This window comes from Taeniopygia guttata, chromosome Z, assembly GCF_048771995.1.
Source record: "Taeniopygia guttata chromosome Z, bTaeGut7.mat, whole genome shotgun sequence".
Taxonomy (NCBI): domain Eukaryota; kingdom Metazoa; phylum Chordata; class Aves; order Passeriformes; family Estrildidae; genus Taeniopygia; species Taeniopygia guttata.
In genome coordinates this window covers 45,072,891-45,091,779 of record NC_133063.1, presented here as the reverse complement: position 1 = coordinate 45,091,779, position 18,889 = coordinate 45,072,891, and the positions used below count along the sequence as shown (strand labels likewise).

At 42.6% G+C, this 18,889-nt stretch overlaps 1 protein-coding gene across 23 annotated transcripts in view; it reads right to left on the bottom strand.

Annotated features, from left to right (window-relative positions):
* Positions 1-18,889, bottom strand: part of CELF4 (CUGBP Elav-like family member 4) — a 701,136-nt gene that overhangs the window by 97,916 nt on the left and 584,331 nt on the right. For 15 of the 23 annotated variants that reach the window (XR_001123527.5, XM_032744285.3, XM_030258267.4 and 12 more), the window contains 2 exons: positions 6,770-6,898; positions 2,010-2,089 (listed from right to left, as the gene is read on the bottom strand). Coding sequence is in view for 21 of the 23 variants with exons in the window: in XM_032744285.3 (XP_032600176.1) it covers positions 2,010-2,089; positions 6,770-6,898 (209 nt within the window). In the remaining 2 variants the exon portion in view is untranslated. The remainder of the gene's footprint in view (positions 1-2,009; positions 2,090-6,769; positions 6,899-18,889) is intronic. The other 8 variants (XR_005978079.2, XM_030258269.4, XM_030258271.4 and 5 more) reach the window with 1 other exon arrangement.

Genomic DNA, 18,889 nt, shown 5'->3' with positions numbered 1-18,889 from the left:
TCCTCACAGGTCTACAAAGATATGATAGCAGTGTTGTGCCTGCTTGTAGCTCATGGGAGATGCAATGCCATGTGACTTACGTTATAGTGAACAGGAGGAAATTAATTTCCTCCTTGCTTTTTCTGTGAACTGTTAGTATGTACTGTGAGGTTCAGCCAATCCATGGACATCTTGTGAAGCTATGGAAACTTGATTCTGAGTCTGGGATGGTCATCTAGTAAAGGAGAAATTGTATTGCTTGTACAGATGCCTAGCTCTGGTTATTAAAGACTATTTCTATAACAGGTGTTTGATTCAGATAAGTCAAGAGGACAAATGGTCGCATAAAATTGATCCATGAAGTGGCTAAGTTCTCAGGTGTTTTGTATCTCCTAAGCTCAGGTGATATCACCAGGATGGAGCCATAAGTTGTTTCCAGGTGGCTGTGAGATGACTATATTTTTCTAATCCAAAGTGTTATGAAAGTAGCAAGGGAAAGGCTTGGGGAGGAATAATGATATTTTGGGTATACTAGATCTAGAGAAAATCTTTAACTCTCCTTGGGTTTGTCTGTTTTTTCATGTCTGCCTCTTGCCTTTGTCACAGGAATTTGCAGGGTTTTTGGGATGAGGACTGACTTTTTACTAAACCTTTTTGTGGCACCACATCCTACTGAATTGAAATTCTTGATGTCAGCTTATAGACACTATCACTTTTGGTCAAAGTTTGAAAGAAAGTCACTAAAAGTAACTCTTTAAACTGTTTCAGGAAAGATGTCCATAATATATCAGTATGGTATGTCAGCATCAAGCCCAACATCTGTTTTTTCAGGAGGAGCCCTTTCAGAAGCAACTCTTAAAAGTATTTAAGTACTTCAAGAAATGGAGACCCCATATTTGAGGAGACTATTTTGGTACCATCACTGGTAAACATGTACCATTTTTAAACTGATTTGTCTAAGATGGGGTTCCAAAAAATGAGAACTTGATAGTTTGCTAGTTTTAGAAACCTTTTTGCTTGTAAAGAATTTTCCTTTTTCATCCCTGCAAAGATCTAGAGAAAATCTGTCGGCCCCACTTTAAACTTATTTGGATAAATTCATTAATTTACATTAGAGTCTCTTACTGAAAGGGAGATTTTACACTCTCAAATATTTTAAATTGAGCTTTCCTGTATCCTTTCCAAGTTGTCAACATGCTTCTTAGCCTTCCATGATTTACACTGTGAATAATTAGTAATAAATATAATATAATACACTATTATAATAAACCAAAACAAGTTGTACCAGATTTTCTTCTCCTACTGACAGTGGAATGTCTTATATCCTCCTCTTCTCATGGTGGTGTACTAACAGCTATTTGCATAGAAATACAACCCCATTTCTATTTAAGTGAACAATCAGCCTTGAAACCGCATATGACTAGAAATTTGTGCAAGTGGACTGATCCTTCAGATATTTCCTGGAAGATTCAGTAATTGGTCTTACACACTTTCAAAGTGCAAATGTAGGGGACCAAACCTGTGCCTAGGTTGGTACTTTTGTGGTAACAGAGACAGGCACCCATCACTGTTGTGATTTGTCTCTAGCCCCTACTACCATGATGTGAACATGCTTCTCTCTGCTAAGTGCTGGCAAAAAGTTCTTTATCCTTTGCCTAGAGCCAAGGACTCTCTGAGGAGGGAAAATGAAAAAACCCTTACACATCAGTTTCTACTTGATTCATTTCTCTGAAACTTGAAATGTTTTGCCCATGGTGAGTCTGACCCAAACTTTTTGGCATGTGTGAGAATTAAGTCTTTTTATCAGGCCATCAAAACTGCTGGTGACAGAACACAGCACCCACTGGGGTTCTGTGCCTGTGAGGAATGACAGTGCCATCCCAGCCTTTCCTCTGATGAGTTAAGCACACCCAAGGCCCTGGGCCTTCATGGAAGATGAGCACAGATAAATAATTTCTCCTCCTCAATCAGGCCACAGGGCAGCCAGGGCTGGCCCAGTTCTCACTTGTCTGAGTTACAGAGCTACTCACCGGCATTGTCTGGCTGCCATGCAAGGCGTTGATGGCAGCTTGGGCCTCTGCATGTGAAGAATATTTCACAAATGCACACCCTGGAAGAGGAAAAAGAAGAGCATAAGAAAGTTTGCATGGACACCATGAAATTCCATCTAGATAAGTATCCTGTCCTTAGAGCTGACCAATAATATGGCTGTGAAGAAAGTATAACAAAAAAATATGTCCTGATCCTTTTCCAGAGTCCAGACTTCAGTAGCCTGAGGACCTCTTAAGGCTGCTTCCAGAATTCCCACATTGCTTGTAATAAATACTGACAGACACAAACTTAGCAAGTACATCTTGAATCCAGTCATGTTTTGATGTCCACAGCTTTCCATGGCAGAATCTTGCACAGTTTTACAATTTATTGAGTGAAAAAGCTGTTTCTTTTATTTATATTAGACCTAATGATGAGTTTTCCTCCCTCTGTGGTTGTGAGAAACAACATGGGAGCATTTGCAAGTTACTGGAAAGCTGCACATTCGTGACACAAGCAACCACAGGACAAATGTACAGAAGGCATGCAAGTTACTCCAAACCCACAAGGTACCTTATCATATCACTGCTTGGTAGAGCTCTGTGACAGACTGCCCAGAGCTCCTCTTGGCTCCAAGCCACTTAGGTCTGGCAAAGCATGAGACACCTTCTGGTGAAGTAGAAGAGGTGGAAGAGGTACCCATATGTTGATTACCATCCTGCCACCATTAAAACTTGAATCTTAGTTTTTCATAGCTGCAAAGTCAATGCCTGTGTAGGTGTTCTCTTGTGGACATTAGAGAAATGTGGGCAGTATTTCTCTGGCCTGTATTGCTGTGTGGGGAATCTCACACTCAATCCTTACATAAGGTTTTAGGGCAGAAAGGTGAATTTATGGATATGTGCTGGAGTGCAGAAATGATCAACACTTCAAAGCGTTACACACACTTCTAGGATGGGGGAAAGTATTGCCAACACTCCCAGCTACCAGTAAACTGACTCATAGATGGGAAGGGTAATTTCCATATGCTAAGGCAGTTTCTGGAACAGATTGGGAGAGATCTGAGAAGTTTTGGCAGTATTACTATCAATGACTTTTGAGCTTTTAATCAATTTGCAAAGCCCTCTCAGTTTTCCTGAAGAGGTGCAGATTGCAGGGCAATGGGATGTCAGTTCTGACAGTGGGATGACTCCCCTTCAGCCCCTCTGCAGCATGTTTAGAAAGTCTTCACACCCTTTTGGATCTCTACAGTGCAGCGTGAAGTAGAAGACATGCAAAGTAGAAGAATGAACCCCAAAGGTCCCTAAAATCATCACTGCAGGCTGATAGAAGCGAGATTGAAGAAAGTAGTGATAGCCCTTTCTAAAAACAATATACACATCTAAAATATCTTACAGTTCACTTTAGCACTGTTCACTTTGCATCACCCTCTCAGCACTGTGCTCAGACTGTATTTCAGGAAAGGCCCAATGATTATTGCTAATAGTTGGATCTAATTTTTAAGGAGCTGAGAAGAGACAATCATGAGAAAATGAGATAGATAAACTTCATCTGGAAACAATAGGGATCAATTATGACATAATCCCAGCCCAGCATTCCCAGGCTCCTGAGATACTGCGTCTTCCTATTCATTAATCAGAGATAATCCAGAATTAGGGTGTTTAATTATTTGCAGAGATTCTTTTGTACTTTCTGCTTCTAAAAAGAAGATGTGATTAGCAAATATACAAAAGCTTTCCAGTTCCAGTCACCAATTTCATTTAGAGCAGGATTTTTGGCTGTGGTGTTGCTGTCATGTTGAAGGCTTCACTCTTGTCAGGTGAAATTCACCCCTGTGCTGACGGTCCTGATGGATCAGTGGAGCTAGATAAAGGTGGGAATAAAGGGAATAGCAGGCATTTATCTTGTTTAATGGTCAGGATGCTAATGGGATCCCTCCTAATGCTTTCTATTAACTGCTTCCAGTAGGCTTTGAGGTAGCAGGATGAGTGAAAACTCAGTTTTTACTGGTGTAAATGGCAAGGCAATAGCAGAGATCTCAACATTTTGTCCTTTTTGTTTGTGCATTCAATTAGATGGCTTCTGAACACAACACCAGAAGTGCACATAATCTTCCTCCCCATTGTCACCAGACCTGCCTCCAGGAGTGGGTGAGCTGAGGATGTGAGTCATGTCACTCTTCTCTGAAGACCGGTGTCCTTTTGACAGGATCAACTCTGCAGTGTGAAGGGATTTTGACACACACAGAGATATAACGTCTGCTGAACAGGGTGATACATGTGCTTAAGATTTTCTTGTTCCTTTGCTTCCAGACTAGGGCTGGAAGGGCTGCCCTGATTGTTTTGTCAGCTTGGAGGAGACTGCAGACTCAGGCCCTAAGATTGTAATTGCAGAGGGTAAGTCTCTTCTTGTGGAGGGTGCTGTTGGAAATTTTTGCTTTTTGAGTTACTGAGGCAGAATTCTGAATGAGAAAAAGTTAGAAAGAGAAAAAGTATATCTGCACAGACAGCAGCAGCAATGAAGACTCTGTGGGTCCTTCTGGATGCATGTCAGGTCCCTCACCTGAGAAGTCCTACACTCCTTCCTGGACCCAGATGAGCTTTACCTGGAGTGGTGCAGAAGCACTCCATCCTCTCCCAGGAAACACAGGTGTTGTATTCCCCTTCAGGGTGAGAAATTCCTCAGTCCCAGCTCTTCTGACACTTGGTTACCTGCTCCAGCCACTCTTCCTACCACTGCAACTCATGCAGGGGGTATTTCTGCAGACCCTGAAGGCCATGGCCCATGGCTCAGGAGAGCACCCACGGCTTCAGGAAAGGCTTAGGCAGCTTTTTGGCTATGCCTGGACTGTGATGGGATTAAACTGGGGATCTGCTATCCAGCTTCTGAGAGCAGTGCTTGCACTGAGCTATCTGAAGGGTGTAGAGGCTCACCACAGGGATACCTAGTGGGCTGGGCAGGATTTAAGTGCATGGGATCTGACTGCTATCTGGAATTTAGACAATCTGCTTAAATCTCAATTTACGTAGAATTTAAGCCTTACAGGTTTTACCCAAAATAAGTATCTCACAAGCAATGTGTGTCACATATTGGTTTCTAGCAGATGGAAAACATTACAGACTGGGAATAAGTTTGTGGGAGTTGTGGCTTGCCTGACTATCTTCTAAGATAAGGGCACTAGCCTTAAGTTTTGCCATTGGATTGACTGCTCTGTGTGCATGTGTGCATACACGAAACCGTGTGTGTGTAAATTAGGAGCTTCACATTCTCAGTAAATAGCACCAGCAAATGGAAGCTGGTAATATTAACTGTGTCAAGGCTTAGTATTGATCCTGAACAGCTCAGTGAAACGTCAGCCTGAGACTGCAGCCTGCTAGCACTAATAATTAAACTGGTTAGCAATATGGAGCTGCCACTCAGATTCTGTCTTAAAATGAAATTGTTTTAGAAGGGAAAAAAAGACAGAGAAAGTATGAGGACAAGTCTGTGGGTTGGATATCATCTGGAATTTGTTTCTTACAGAACTCAGACTTTATTGCCTTTATTATTACTCTGTTTAACTCCTTTGTCATTAGATTTCATTACAGGTGGAAGCAGACAGACATGGGGGTTTTTTTGTTTTTCCCCAATTTACTGATTTGTTCAGTGAATAGCATGTTTAACTGTCTGCTGTTATGGTGGTTGGAGTGTTTCTAGGACATCCTAGCCTATTACTTCCCTGTGGGCCATCCCCTGTCTTTGAGTGTTGTGGAAATAAAGTAACCCCAAAACTGAAAAAAGGTGTCTGCAGCTTATTTTCAGCCATTTATATCAGGAAGGCTGATCTGTGCTGATGTGTGTTGAACAGCTATGAGGCTGGTGTAAAGTATTTTTTTGGCCACCAGTGATTTTATGGAATAACAATATCTTTCTCCAGTGCATCACTGTAATTTGGATTTTTTTGACTCCCTGTTGCAAAAATGTGCTGGTTGATGTTGTCACTTGTCAAAATATGCAGTGAGATAAGAACTGTGTCATCAGGACTAGCCTCTTCTCTGGTGTTGCACATGCCAATACAGTTTATGCTATCATTAGATGCCAGGAGGAGAGGGTTTTCTACTCAGATTGAAGATACTTTGTTAAGAGACTTATGGAAGAAAAATGTGACCTTCCTGTACAAGAAAGAAGCCTTACTCTCATGCCTGAGCTGTAGCAGATCTTTTTTGCTACCCATGTGAAAAAAAAAAAGGGGCAGAAGGAGGAAACGCACCTAGTTTTGCAATGAGGTATTTGTGTGTTTCAAACAGTAAATGTGTAATGAGTGTTATATTTAAACTGGCACCTGTACCCTTGCAGCTGCAATCACTGGCTGGTATGAGTCCATGCAAAGACCAGGTGAAGAAGAGGAAGACCTGGGGCTGGTGGATGATGATGGAGCTGGAGTGCCAAGATATAATGTACCAATATTGGCTTTCTTTAAAGAATGAGTCATCCTGTTCAACGGGGTCAGGAGAGCATATCTTGAGTGAATGTAAAGGCCCTGTTCAGAGGGGAGGCATCAGTTTGCATGTGGTAACCCATAGCCCACTGGAGATAAGTGTTTTACAATGTGATCAGCTTTTTCCTCTGATGCACAAGCAGAGAGTGACCAGCAGAGTAAAAATGTGCCCCCTCCTACAGCAAGACGTGCTGTTCTGGGGGCTGCATGATACTTCTGTCACACCAGAAAATGATATATACACGAAGACCAGGGTCTACCTCAGCACAAGCCACCCCTTACCTTTGCTGTTGCCATCGGGTCCCCGAAGGATCGTGCACTCCTCGATGTTGCCAAACGCCTCGAATAGCCTGCGCACATCATCTTCCGACTGCTGCTTATTGAGCATGCCCACAAAGAGTTTTCTATCTTCTGGAACAAAATAAAGAGATGCTTACCATATTTCAGGAGGGATGTGAAAGTCAAGATGGCTCAGTATCACATGCAACACAAACGGTGACTTCACCAAGGTGACATATCCAGAAGCTGCTAGTCTTTTCAGGTGTCTAGCTCGAAAAAACTTAACAGCCTCTGATGTCACATGAGCATTTGAATATAATCCAGCAAATTTTGGAAAAAGCAAACCACCAAACAACAGACAAAAATTATTTGGTTATTTATAAAATCATTATCTGCCTCTTAAAATCTAGGCACCAAAATCTTCCAAATCAACCTCTTCTGATCAGTTTTTGCAGTCAGTTTGCAGTAATTGAAATGACATCACTGCTCAGACTGCAATCCAAGAAAAATGTGATAAATATAGTATATTGGAACCAATTCCAAATGAAAAATAACATAAGTTAGTAGCCCTCACAATACTAAATGAGTTGCAGGAAAAAAATATTTAACATAAGCTTTTTAAAATCAGGATAAACCAGAAGTCACAGCCTGTAAACTGGAGATTTGTCATTCTTGCCCACTCAGAGACATGTATCTACAAGTTTTGATGAGATTTTTAATATAAAGTTCATTTGAAATAAGCCCAGAGTTTTTGAAATTTAATCTGTTTTTGAAATATAAAGCTAAGTTATACAATTGTTAATATCTAAGATAGCTCAGGTAGGTGGTATTTCATGCCAAAGCAGGATGTTTTCTGCTAGTGGGTAATTGTGTTTTGAAAAAGTATGCTCAGTTTGAGTTAGCACTGTGCACTCACAGAACCAAACGTGTCCTGGGCTGCGTCCAGAGCCCCGTGGGCAGCAGGGGAGGGAGGGGATTCTGCCCCTCTGCTCTGCTCTGCTGAGACCCACCTGGAGCCCTGCATCCAGCCCTGGGCTCCCAGCACGGGAGGGACAGGGACCTGCTGGAGTCAGCCCAGAGGAGGAATTGGAACTGGATGATCTTCAGGGTCCCTCCCAACCCAAATGATTCTATGATTTATACTTGGACTTAAACCAAGTTTGGGGATCTTCAAGAGACACCTCCAGAAAATATTGGTGAAAACAATTATTATCAGAAGGATCTCAGAGGGGGCTGAGTGATGCCTTTCAATCAGGTTTCTGTTCAAAGACTACTACCATTACACAGAGAAAAAAAGGAAATTTACATAGTTTACATTGTGTATGTAAACAGGCCATTTGCACATGATTCATAAATGTCTTATTTATGATTCATTAAACACTATGTAAATGTGTGAACTAAGAGGGCTTTTTCAGAGCACGTTACAGAGCAGACGCAACTAATTTGAATAAACACATGTAAATATCTAAATAATTTTTTTAAATTTAATTTATTTTTTTAGTGTACAGGTTAACCTAAAGCTGAACAAAACACTGGTTTGCAATAACCCTTTTCTGGCTGACTAATTGGGTAATTCATGTCACTTTTGTTCACAGAGAAATCACTAGAGTAGGCAGTCTGTTCTGCTTCAAACCAGTGTTTGATCAAAATTCCCCTCTCCAAGATGCACCCGCACACTGGCAAATTATTTTATAGCCTTGGATGTGAATAATTTTTCATGCAGTGGCTATTGAATGAGGATATTAGGAGCTTTCAACCCTGCAGTCGAGTTATCCATGACAGCGAAAAGTGTACTGCCCACAGAAAAGCAGGAATTATGTTGCCTTCAACTAGGCTGCTGAACTGGTAGGAAAGATAGGTTTAGAGAGATACAGGAACACTTATGATAGGTGAGAAAAACAGAAATAGCCTTCTAGTAGACCTATTAAAGTACGAAATATTACTACTTTATGTTGGAATTTATTATGCAGAGAGGTGTTTTGAGGTCTTCACTGGGCAACAAAAAGTTCAGATTGTAGTGGTGCACAAAGCCTCACCTAAAACCACGCAGCTCTTAGGTTGTCCTGACGTCACAAAAAGGTGATTTGGACACGTGAAAGGCGTGTTTTCCCAATGGCCAATGTGTCCCACAAAAGGGACTCCAAGATGTGAGGTACAAGCTTAGAGAAACAGCTACTAAAGTTCACTGTGTGCTCTGGGGTGTATCTTTCAGTCTAGTGCATGATAGAGCCTTACTGAACTAATCCAGTCCGAAGTCTAAAGCTTTTCCAGCTATTGGAGGAAAATCTACCTAGCCAATGGGACCAACTTTCCTACAAGATATATTAGGAAGGGGGCAGATCAGCTGGAAAGAACTAGGAACATGATTGGCAAAAGGTTTTGCCTAGAAACTTTGTCTGTTAAATACTTCCAGCACAACAGAAGAGTGTTATTTTGCACTTTATACAGCTTTCCCTGTTTCAAATAAGCTGCATCAGCAAAAACACTCCTCTAGCTGTGTAACTGTTTTCACCAGACATTTTGCTAATATAAATGTATCATTAAAAAAAAAAAAAAAAATCACATCCCTCTTCTGTCAGCAAAACTCTGTAGTGTGGAACTGGCCTGAAACAGCCTTGTCTGGTCTAGTTTATGCAAAGCTGAAACCAGGTGTTTTAGGAACTGCTCAAATTATTATTTTTACATCCCCCCACGCTGCATCTTTGCAGTACCCTGGGACTGCACTGGCTGGCAGATGATGTGGTGCTTTGGTGAGCTGCCCATGAGATGGTCATCTGACCATCAGGGGCAGGCTCTATCAAAGGGAAGGATCATCTCCCCCAAGAGCTGCTGGTCCAGGGGAGATGGCATGAAGGGGATCCCCATGAACAGCCACTGCTTGGACATCACCTCCAACTCCATCCCCAAACCAGCATCCTGTCTCCCTCCTGAAAATCCACCCTGTGTAGTCAGGGGAATAATTTTTTATATCTGCCCTCTCAGAACTCTACACAATCACACACTAGACTGATAAAAAATGAGTTGATTTAACAAGTTTTTTTTTACTTTCAGTAGTTTCTATAACAAAGTGCTGCATTTGTGTTTCACATTCCAGCTCTTTCAGGGAACTCAACACTGTGTTTTAAGAACACTTGTCACATATCCTGAATAGAAAAAGGGAGGGAAGAGTCCAGATGAAGGGACCATTTAATGTGTTCTAGGTCTTGGCTAATGAGTTTATCCTCTAATGGTCTTTTATGAGCCTGTTACACCCTGAGCATCATCATACACTGTTCTTCCACATCCCAGACAAAAAACTGACATGCCAAAAACCAAGAAGAGTACTTATGAATTGTAAATATGTCTAAAAAAATGCCATGAGTTTGCAAGAATAAAATGAAGAGGGGATGTGCTGATGTCATCAAGGTGCATCTTGAGCATGTGTGCACACCACTGGTGCTCCTCACCAGTTGTTTCCAGTGTCCTCTAGTGGGATTTGAGGGTGCTGCATCATACAAAAAATTGAGTTTTAGGCTACACACAAGCCTAGAGCAGTCCTAGATGATATTGCCCTTAAGCTCTTCCTGCCTGTAGGATTCATCTCTACCAACAATAATCCACATATATAACATCCTGAGTCCCATGCTTCCTCCTTTTTCAGTGAGACATTGTTCCCACTACATGTGCCTCAGGATCCACGCCTAAATTTCAGTGCACTGGGCAGACTCAGTCCCCTAACTCCTCCACTGCCAGGCTCCATGTTCAATGCTATTTCAGACTGTGGGACTGTGGGCCAAAAAATCTTCAGACCAGGCTTCCTAAGACATGGGTCTCTGACAAAAGTGAACACTCAGTCAAAGAGAGCAGAGACATCACTGTCCAGGGCAGAAGAGAAAGATGAAAAGAGGCCAGGCATGAGCCCATGATCTGGGATGTCCCCAGCATGAGCTGTAGACATGACCTTGTGCTCTAACCTAAACTGGTCTGTGACCATAGAGAGGCAGTTGTACCTCGCAGTACCACAGTCTTGCTCAATGGAGATGGGCACCCAGGAGGAGCATCCTCCATCTCCTCCCTCTGAGGGGAATGAAGACAGTGAGCTTACTCAGCGTGTCTAAGAACAGGTGTGATGAAATAAATGTGCTCCATTTAGCCTCCTCAAGGCCTCACATGGCTGTGCATCAAGAATACATTCATATCTGAGCATCTTCCCTTTGCTTTTGTGAGGAACAACGTGTCCAAATTTCTGTCTTTTACATTCTCCCAAGTCACAATTTCAGTTTCTGTCTCATCTGAGGACTCTCTACTAACCTTGCTGCAGCAATGTCCCTGAAACTGTCACCACTATGAGCAGTGATACTGCTCTGCAACATTGCAACTGAGTATGGTGTCCATGTGAGCCTCTTCTAATGTTTTTGTCTTCCCTCATCATTGTATACCCCATTATCAGTCCTTTTCTACAAACGGAGTCCATCATGCCTCGCTTTGCCATGGAAATGTCCATGGGTGGATATTTTTGTGTGTGGTGGCACAAAGGAGGGCTAAGAAGGTTTTTGCTGGAGAATTCTGATAATACTGAAAATTAGGTTCTTCTTAGGTCTGCCCCATTTTTCCATAAATAAATCAGTGACAGAAGGCAGCACTCCAAGATCCTCACAGGAGGACAGGAAGGGAGAGAAAGACCACTGCAATGGCAAATCAGAGTTCCCAGAGATGTCCCTTTGGTCACATTTCCAATACCTCTGTGGAACCAGGCTTCCCTCTTCTTGACCACTCTGCCAGGAGTGGAGGCTTGTGCCTGTCAGGAAAAGCTGGCTGCAAGGCACTGTGGTGAAGAAACACAACTTGTCAGATAAATACACAACATCTATAGACCTCCCTGCGGTGTTTATATGCAGTCTTGGCACCTTCCCCAGTGCAAATAGGGGTTAAATTATTCCCTGTTCTATTTGTATTTAAATGTTATGTTTCCATGATGAGTGTAAGGCAGAGGTGTCAGATGGGCCCAGGCGAAGGAGGCGGCACATGTGAAAGGTGAAATAATAGAGCGCTGCAAACCAAGTGCTGAAAGGAGATGGGAAGGGGGGACACTGGAGTGAGGGAGAGAAGGGGGAGGATGGGCACTAATTAAAGAGACAGGAGGGACAATGAGATGCAGCATGTTTGACCCTCTGTGGAGCAAGAGGACAAGAACAAGAATCACAGCAATTGTGGAGGGACTGGGGGAAAATTAAGGTCACTCGCAGGGAGACATGACACAGGATTGTGTTTATCCAGATAGCTCTCGCTAATGTATGTGTGTGCGTGGGGGTACATTTAGATAAGAGTATATAAATACACTTGTGTTTTCCTCATGCAAAAGAAAGAGGTTGAATACTTGTATTGGGAAAGTGCAAACCGACTTTACCACCTGGAACTTCTGAGGCCTTGGAAATAAAGAGGGACAGATTAACCATCTCTGTGTCCCAGGCTAATTTATGTAGCTAATAATTAATTGTCTCCCCTGCTGTTCCACTCCTTCCCAAACATGCTTGCACACACAGAGGGGGAGCAGCTGCAGTGCCTTGGTCCTGGTTGCTGGGAAGGCCTTTAAGCTTACTTCCTTGGCACCACCACACAACAAACAAGCAGCCTAGAGAAGCTTTCTATGCAGGTGTGGGTAAGAAGAAAAGCAGGTGCACAGGACCAAGTGGCACATTTACAGAGTGGATGCAAGAAGCAGAGTTGATTTTGCTTGCCCACTCTCCTGATTCACCCTTGGCAAAGAAGGAAGAGGAGATAGCACTGAGAGTGTTCATGACATGAATACAATCAGAGCTGCTTGGGCTGGGAGGGACCTTTACAAGTCATTTGGTCCAAGCCCCAAGCAGGGACATCCTCAACTAGAGCAGGTTGCTCAGAGTCTTGTCAAGAGGATCTTGAAAGTGTTCAGGAATGAGAAACCTATAACCCCTTTGGGCAGCCTATGCCAGTGTTTCACCAACTTCTTGGTGTAAAAAGTTGTCACTCCTTGTTTCTAGAGTGAATCTGCTCTCTTTTGTTTTGATAAGCAGGATCCCTTATCCCATTGGTATTGACGATATACAGAAGTCTGTCCCCACCTCTCATGAGCATCCTAAAGTATTTAAAGACCCCCAATAAGTCTGCCTGAAGCCTTCTCTTTTCCAGGCTGAACAGTCTCAGCCTATCTTCATAGCAGGGGTGGTCCAGCCCCCTGATTATCTCTGTGGCTTCCTCTGGATACTCTACTACAGGTCCACACCCTTCTTACGGCATGGGCTCCAGAGCTGGGTGTAGCAGCCTCAAAACCACAAAAACAGCCTCACAAAAATAGAGCAGAGTGGCAGAACAACCTGCCTCAACTTTCCTTTTAGCAGTTCAGGACAAGGCTGGTTTCTGGGCTGCAAGACTCATGTCCAGCCTTTCATCACCCAGAACTCCCAACTCCAAGAAGTGGGATCAGGCATATGCCAAAGTCACGGTGGTGAAAAAGAGCTATAAACCTGGATTTATTTCAGACAGTCATGACCAAGGAATCCTCCACAGGTCAAAGAAGAAAGGAGTGTGAGAGAAGAAGGGTGAGCTGCAGATGCCCTGAATGTTATGAAAGTTTGGTTTGAGCTCTGAACTCAAATCTGCAAGCTCAGACCTGTTATTCTCTTGAGCCAGAGTGCCCCAACACTCCCCTTAACCTGTGCTAATCTGGTGATCAATAGGCTAAAAGCAGGGCATTTCCCAGGGCCTGGGTTTCACACTCCTATTGCCATTTTCACAGCAGTCCTACAGCTACGTGATGATGATTACCACCCGTTCCACAGGGGAAGTGATTATGAATACTGTTGTAGCTAATTGTAAATTAGCTAATTATCTTCTCCATAGTACCTTGCTGGAAAATACATGAACCTTGTAAAATAGAGATGCTTCAAAAATTAGGATGGGGGAAAAATCCAACAAGATTCAAAACCCCAAACAACAGAAGCATAGTGGTACCTAACTCCAAACCATAGCAAACAAACCCTCCTTCCACCTGCAGCTCCTACTTGACCCCTTTCCCCTCCTCCTCCCCATATCAAACAACACCTTCAAGAGGCTAATTCTGCTTCAGACTTTAAAATGTTTGCTGAGTTCACCTCCTCCTTGCACCTGGGTGTTGTGGGGCATCCCTAATCACATCTTAGCAGGACTGATTGCTTTGCACTGATCTCTCTTCCTCCTCCCCCCTCCCTGGTTTGGTTTTACTTAACAGATCCTTTATATCCCATACGTTAGCAGATATGATTGCACAGCTGCTTGTCTCCAGCTGCTGGAGACAGAGGCTTTGAGACACCAGGGCTAGAGAGAATAACAGCTAATCTGAACAGCTGTGTGACGGGGACAAGCGCAAATTAATATAAACCCAGGTGTGGGAGCATAATTCTCCCATGCAAAGAAGGAAGCTTCATCCCACAGGTGTGTTACTCTCCACTGTTGCATGTCAAAAACTTAGTGTGAAGGATTTCTCTTACTTAATTGCTTGGCTTGCTTGGCTGCACTCTGAGCCTTGACTTGGACATGGATCCTGTAAACAGAGTGAAAGAACAGCTGAGCAAGAGACAGAGGATCTGCCTGACTCTGTTTGCTGTCTCTGGCAACAGCCAGTTTGCATGTCTATGGAAGAGTAAAAGAATGGGGAATTTTGTTGATCCCCTGAAATATTCTCCTAGAATCAGTACTCTGTAATTCAGGGAATTCTGGAGTCTGCACTGTGGGGATTTTAGTTTGTTTCAGTTTGGGGTTTCTTTTTTTTTTTTTTTTTTTTTTTTACTTGTTCTGTTTTGTTTTTTTCATATGTAGTAGTTTCTGAAGTGTCTTTCTTTGATGTAATTGTTCAGTGGACTTTTGAACCCATGTGTGCTTGCGAGCATCCAGCACATCCTGCAGCAACACATTCTCCAACTTCAGCACACACTGAGCGAGGAGCTTCTTCCTTCTGCTTATTTTCAACATGCCACAAATAATTTTCAATAGATAGAACCTAGATCTTGCTTTGGGAAAGAGTGACAATCATTCCTGATCCAGTTATGGAAGAGTGGACCCATGAGGATTCAAGAGCTTGGCTGAAGCTCTTTTCTGTACTTTTCAGACTGGTTTTTGGGACTCCTGGGTCCCATCTTAAGCCATGCTTTGGAAACTAGGGAAAGCAAAACCACTTTTCTCTTAGAGTGATTTGTTATTTCTCGTACCAAAGAGATGGATGACTGTGCAGTTACTGGTATTAAATACTTATATCTCTTCCAAGGACAGTGGCCTCAGTGGAAATATGGGTTACATGAATTACCCGGTGAAAAAGGCAGCCTCAGTTTCCCCATCTGCAAAAAGACTAATTGATGTTTGTAGCTGACAAAACTGGGTATTGGTGAGGTTTACCTTACTCCAGGAGTGCAGGTAGCCCTGGCAGAAATAGTGGACTGTACCTGGCAGGCTGGGAGTCAGATTGGTGGCTGAACCCTGCAATGATATCTATCAGATTTAAGCAGCTGGAGCTTTCCTAGATCCTTTTCACGCAAGAGTGTGGGGGTAAGTGAAGGCAGGGTTTAGTCCTCAATAAAAGTCTACTTTGGAAAATTACAATGACTGTGAATCTTGGAGTACAATGATTGTGAATCTTGGAGTACAATGACCGTACTGAAGTACTGGAGTACAAAGACTGAATCTTGAATCTTACAGGGAGAGATTTTCATGTCCTGCAGTAGTGTGACTCCTAAAGACAGCAGCTCAGTGATCAAGGTGTTTGTTTCCAAGAGAACACAGATATTGGCTGCTGTTGGCCCTGTGAGAAACTGGAAAGAAAATTAACTTGTTGTCAGATGACAAACCCAATGTCTAAGATGATGCTTTTTAATTAAACATGACTGGGCCTATTCTCTTCTTTCAGTGTCCTAGTCTATGCTACAGTCCTACCTTCCTGAGGAAGGACCTGCTATACAGGGAACTGGGAGAGGTCCTTGATGTGCAGCAGCTGTAAACCACATCAAGGTATTGTCTGGGAGACCAAGCGTATGAGCAGGATGGAAAAAGTGCAGAGCCATGATGAAAAATGGAAGGAGATGGAGGAGACTGTTCAGAGCAGAAGGGTGTGTGTAGTTGGGGTTTGGCAGGTCTGTGCTGCTATAGCAGCACCCCTCTGTGTACCAGCACTGAAGTGAAACCCAGCTGCAAACTGAGCCTTATCTGGGCAGTTCAGATGAAAACACACTCAGGCTTCCTTTGTGCATATAGGGTATGGACAAAACTTTTGGCTACAGGCAAAGCAAATCTTGCCATGAAGGCACAGCCTAAACGATCCTAACAGCAGACTTTGTACAGCTGCAAATATTATAACCCCAAGACAAATATCTGTAGCTCTGACTTGCTGAACAACACTGTCACAACTGTCCATTGCCAAGAGATATGCAGACTCCCAGTGCAGATTCCCTCTGCAGATCTTAAATGACAGGTTTTATGGTGTTTGATATTGAGCCAGGAAAACAACTTGAAAAGATCCATTTTATTTGTAGCCCTTGCTTCAGAAAGCTGCTGGTGAGAAAGGTCTAAAACCCCATGCCAGGCAAAGCATAAAGCCTCTGCCTCTGAACTGTGCCTCACAGCTCATAGTTCTTCCTAGTCATTATCTGAAACACACAAGTGGAATATTTTTGAGAATTGTTCCTGAGGCAATGCTTTTTAGGAAAAGGCTTGGGTGTTAAAATCTGTTCTTTCTAAACTCAACCTATAGCCTAAACACACACAATCCTGCCATAACAGGAAGAATATCTGAATCTATATCAACCTTTCAATCATGAAGAAAAGGTAAAATTTAGACCTCTTTCCATAGCTATTAGCAGGTTGTTCATACAGTTCCCATTTCCCAGGAACAACCCTGGAAACATTCTTGGGAAAAAGCACCTAAGGAGACACAGCATGGAAGAGCGGATGTGTCCAGCTGTGCTGTGACTAAACTTCACAGGAATTTGCATGACTGTTTAGGCTCCTTTCTCCTGTGAATCCACAAATATTATCTTGGCCCAGTTTTATGGATTTCCAGAAGAAGAAGGAGATGAAGGAGAAGACTGTCTTGTACTATCAAATGACACATCAAATGAACACTGATTTATGCATTTGCACTCATCTTTCAGAGGCAGCTCAGATTTGAATACAACTCCTATTGCCTTTGGTTCTGTTGGATTTAACAGATCTTAATTCCTATGTGTAACATCCCCTTTTTACTCTGTGGCCACAAAAGGTTGAGGCTGAGCCTGAGGGGCCATTTGGTTTTCACACCCATTCAGAGCAAAGCTTAGAAGCTTCTTGACAAACACTGCAGGGTCAGTGGTGTCAAGACTAGTATGTCAGGAAAATAAGTTTCAGTTCCTAAACTCATCTCACTGGTGACCTGTCAAAGCTTTGAAACCCTTTCCAGAAGCCTAGAAGGCCAAGACATTAATCTGTGGTAGCACTCCAGCCTTGAGCACTGATGACTATTGAAACAGCATGGGCATGGGCAGGAAGGGGGGTGGGAAGGACATATTTTCTCTTGCAGGAGCTGGGACGACATTTCAGATCAAATTAAACTTCAGTTTTTAAAGACTTCAGTAGAGGTAATTGAAACACTTCCTCACAATTGCCTGAACCTAAGTGTTATCTCTCTTTTCCTCTGTATATCATCCCTTTTCCCCCAAGCCTGAGACAGCCCTGCACGGCCACAGCCTCCTTAATATTAAAGACGGTGATTAAATGGGATTCGCCAAAAGACAAAGGGCTGAAAACCTGCCAATTGTTAATCCCTCCTTTGCTTTGCTTAAAAATTCCATTTTCTTCATTTGAAGAAAGGAGAGGGGGAAGAAAAGAGAATTATACATCTATGTCTAATTTAAATTCTGGTGTCGCGGGTCCTGTTCCCTTCTCCCTCTCTTGACGTCTGAATATATTCCTTTATTACCATTATTACAGCTTTCTGATTGCATTAAAATTCATCCACACGCTTCTCTCCACATTCCACTTTCCTTTTGCCAGTTTTTTTGCTAATTCCCTTTTTCTCTCTCCCCTTTTCTCCCCACTTTCAAATTATACAGAATGTCATTAAAGATCTCCACAAAATGCCTCAACTCCTTTCTCTATTGCTTTTATAAACTTTCTGGCTTTTTTCCTCTCTGTGCCCTCATCTACAAACAAAGAAAATGAAGAAAAGGCAAAAGAAAACAATAATAATAAAGGAATAATAAAGGAATCCAAGCAGCACGTCTCAGAGGCCTCAATAACACCTTTCCTACTTCATACAGCTCTTAGACTAATGTTCACTTCAGTTATGAAGCTGTATTTCATACAGAAGTTTTGTGTATTACTTGTTTGATGCTGTACCTGGAATCCTTAGTTAAAATCAAAAGTGGAACTTGCCAGGCTGTGTTTATGAGCATGTAAAGATAGTCTTGCCTGTGACTGTAAGCAGAAAAATAAGGCTGGGGGAAAAAATAATTTCACTCTGCTTTATGGAGCAAGAGCTGAAGTCCTGTAAGGATTTGCTTGTGGATGTGAGCAGTGGATCTGGACATATGGTGCATGTGGTGAATAGTACAAGACCAGAACCCCAACAGCATCCACCTAGTTAATCCTCCAGACATCCCGCTGACTGCTAGGACACCCTTACAGTGACTTTTTTTTCCCACAAGGCAGGTCACCTAAAAAGACAGCATAACTTTTGTTATAACCAGTTTCACTCTATCTGGGTGGAAATCCCATTTGGTAGATTTTATTGATAAAAATGAAGATGAGAATGGAACTCTGCTTCTATAGAACACACCTGCATATAGGTAGCTGAGCAGTAAAGTGGAGGCACATGGTGTGGTGCCAATGTGGTTAGGCTAGGGTGTCTGATCTTCCCAACCTACCCTTGTGACTCTCCTTGCCCAGCTGGCAGGAAAAAGCTGCTATTATGAAACTTTAATTCATTCTTGCCAGTTCTTCCTAGGGTGCCTAAGTAGGTTTTTTGTAACTGTTGGTAGTTTTATGTTTGTTTGGTTTTTGGTTTTTTTTTGCTATTATTATTTTTGGTGCTGTCACCCTCAATTACACTGATATAATGAAATGACTGAAACTGGATGAAAATAAGATTTTTTTTTCTATAAGAAA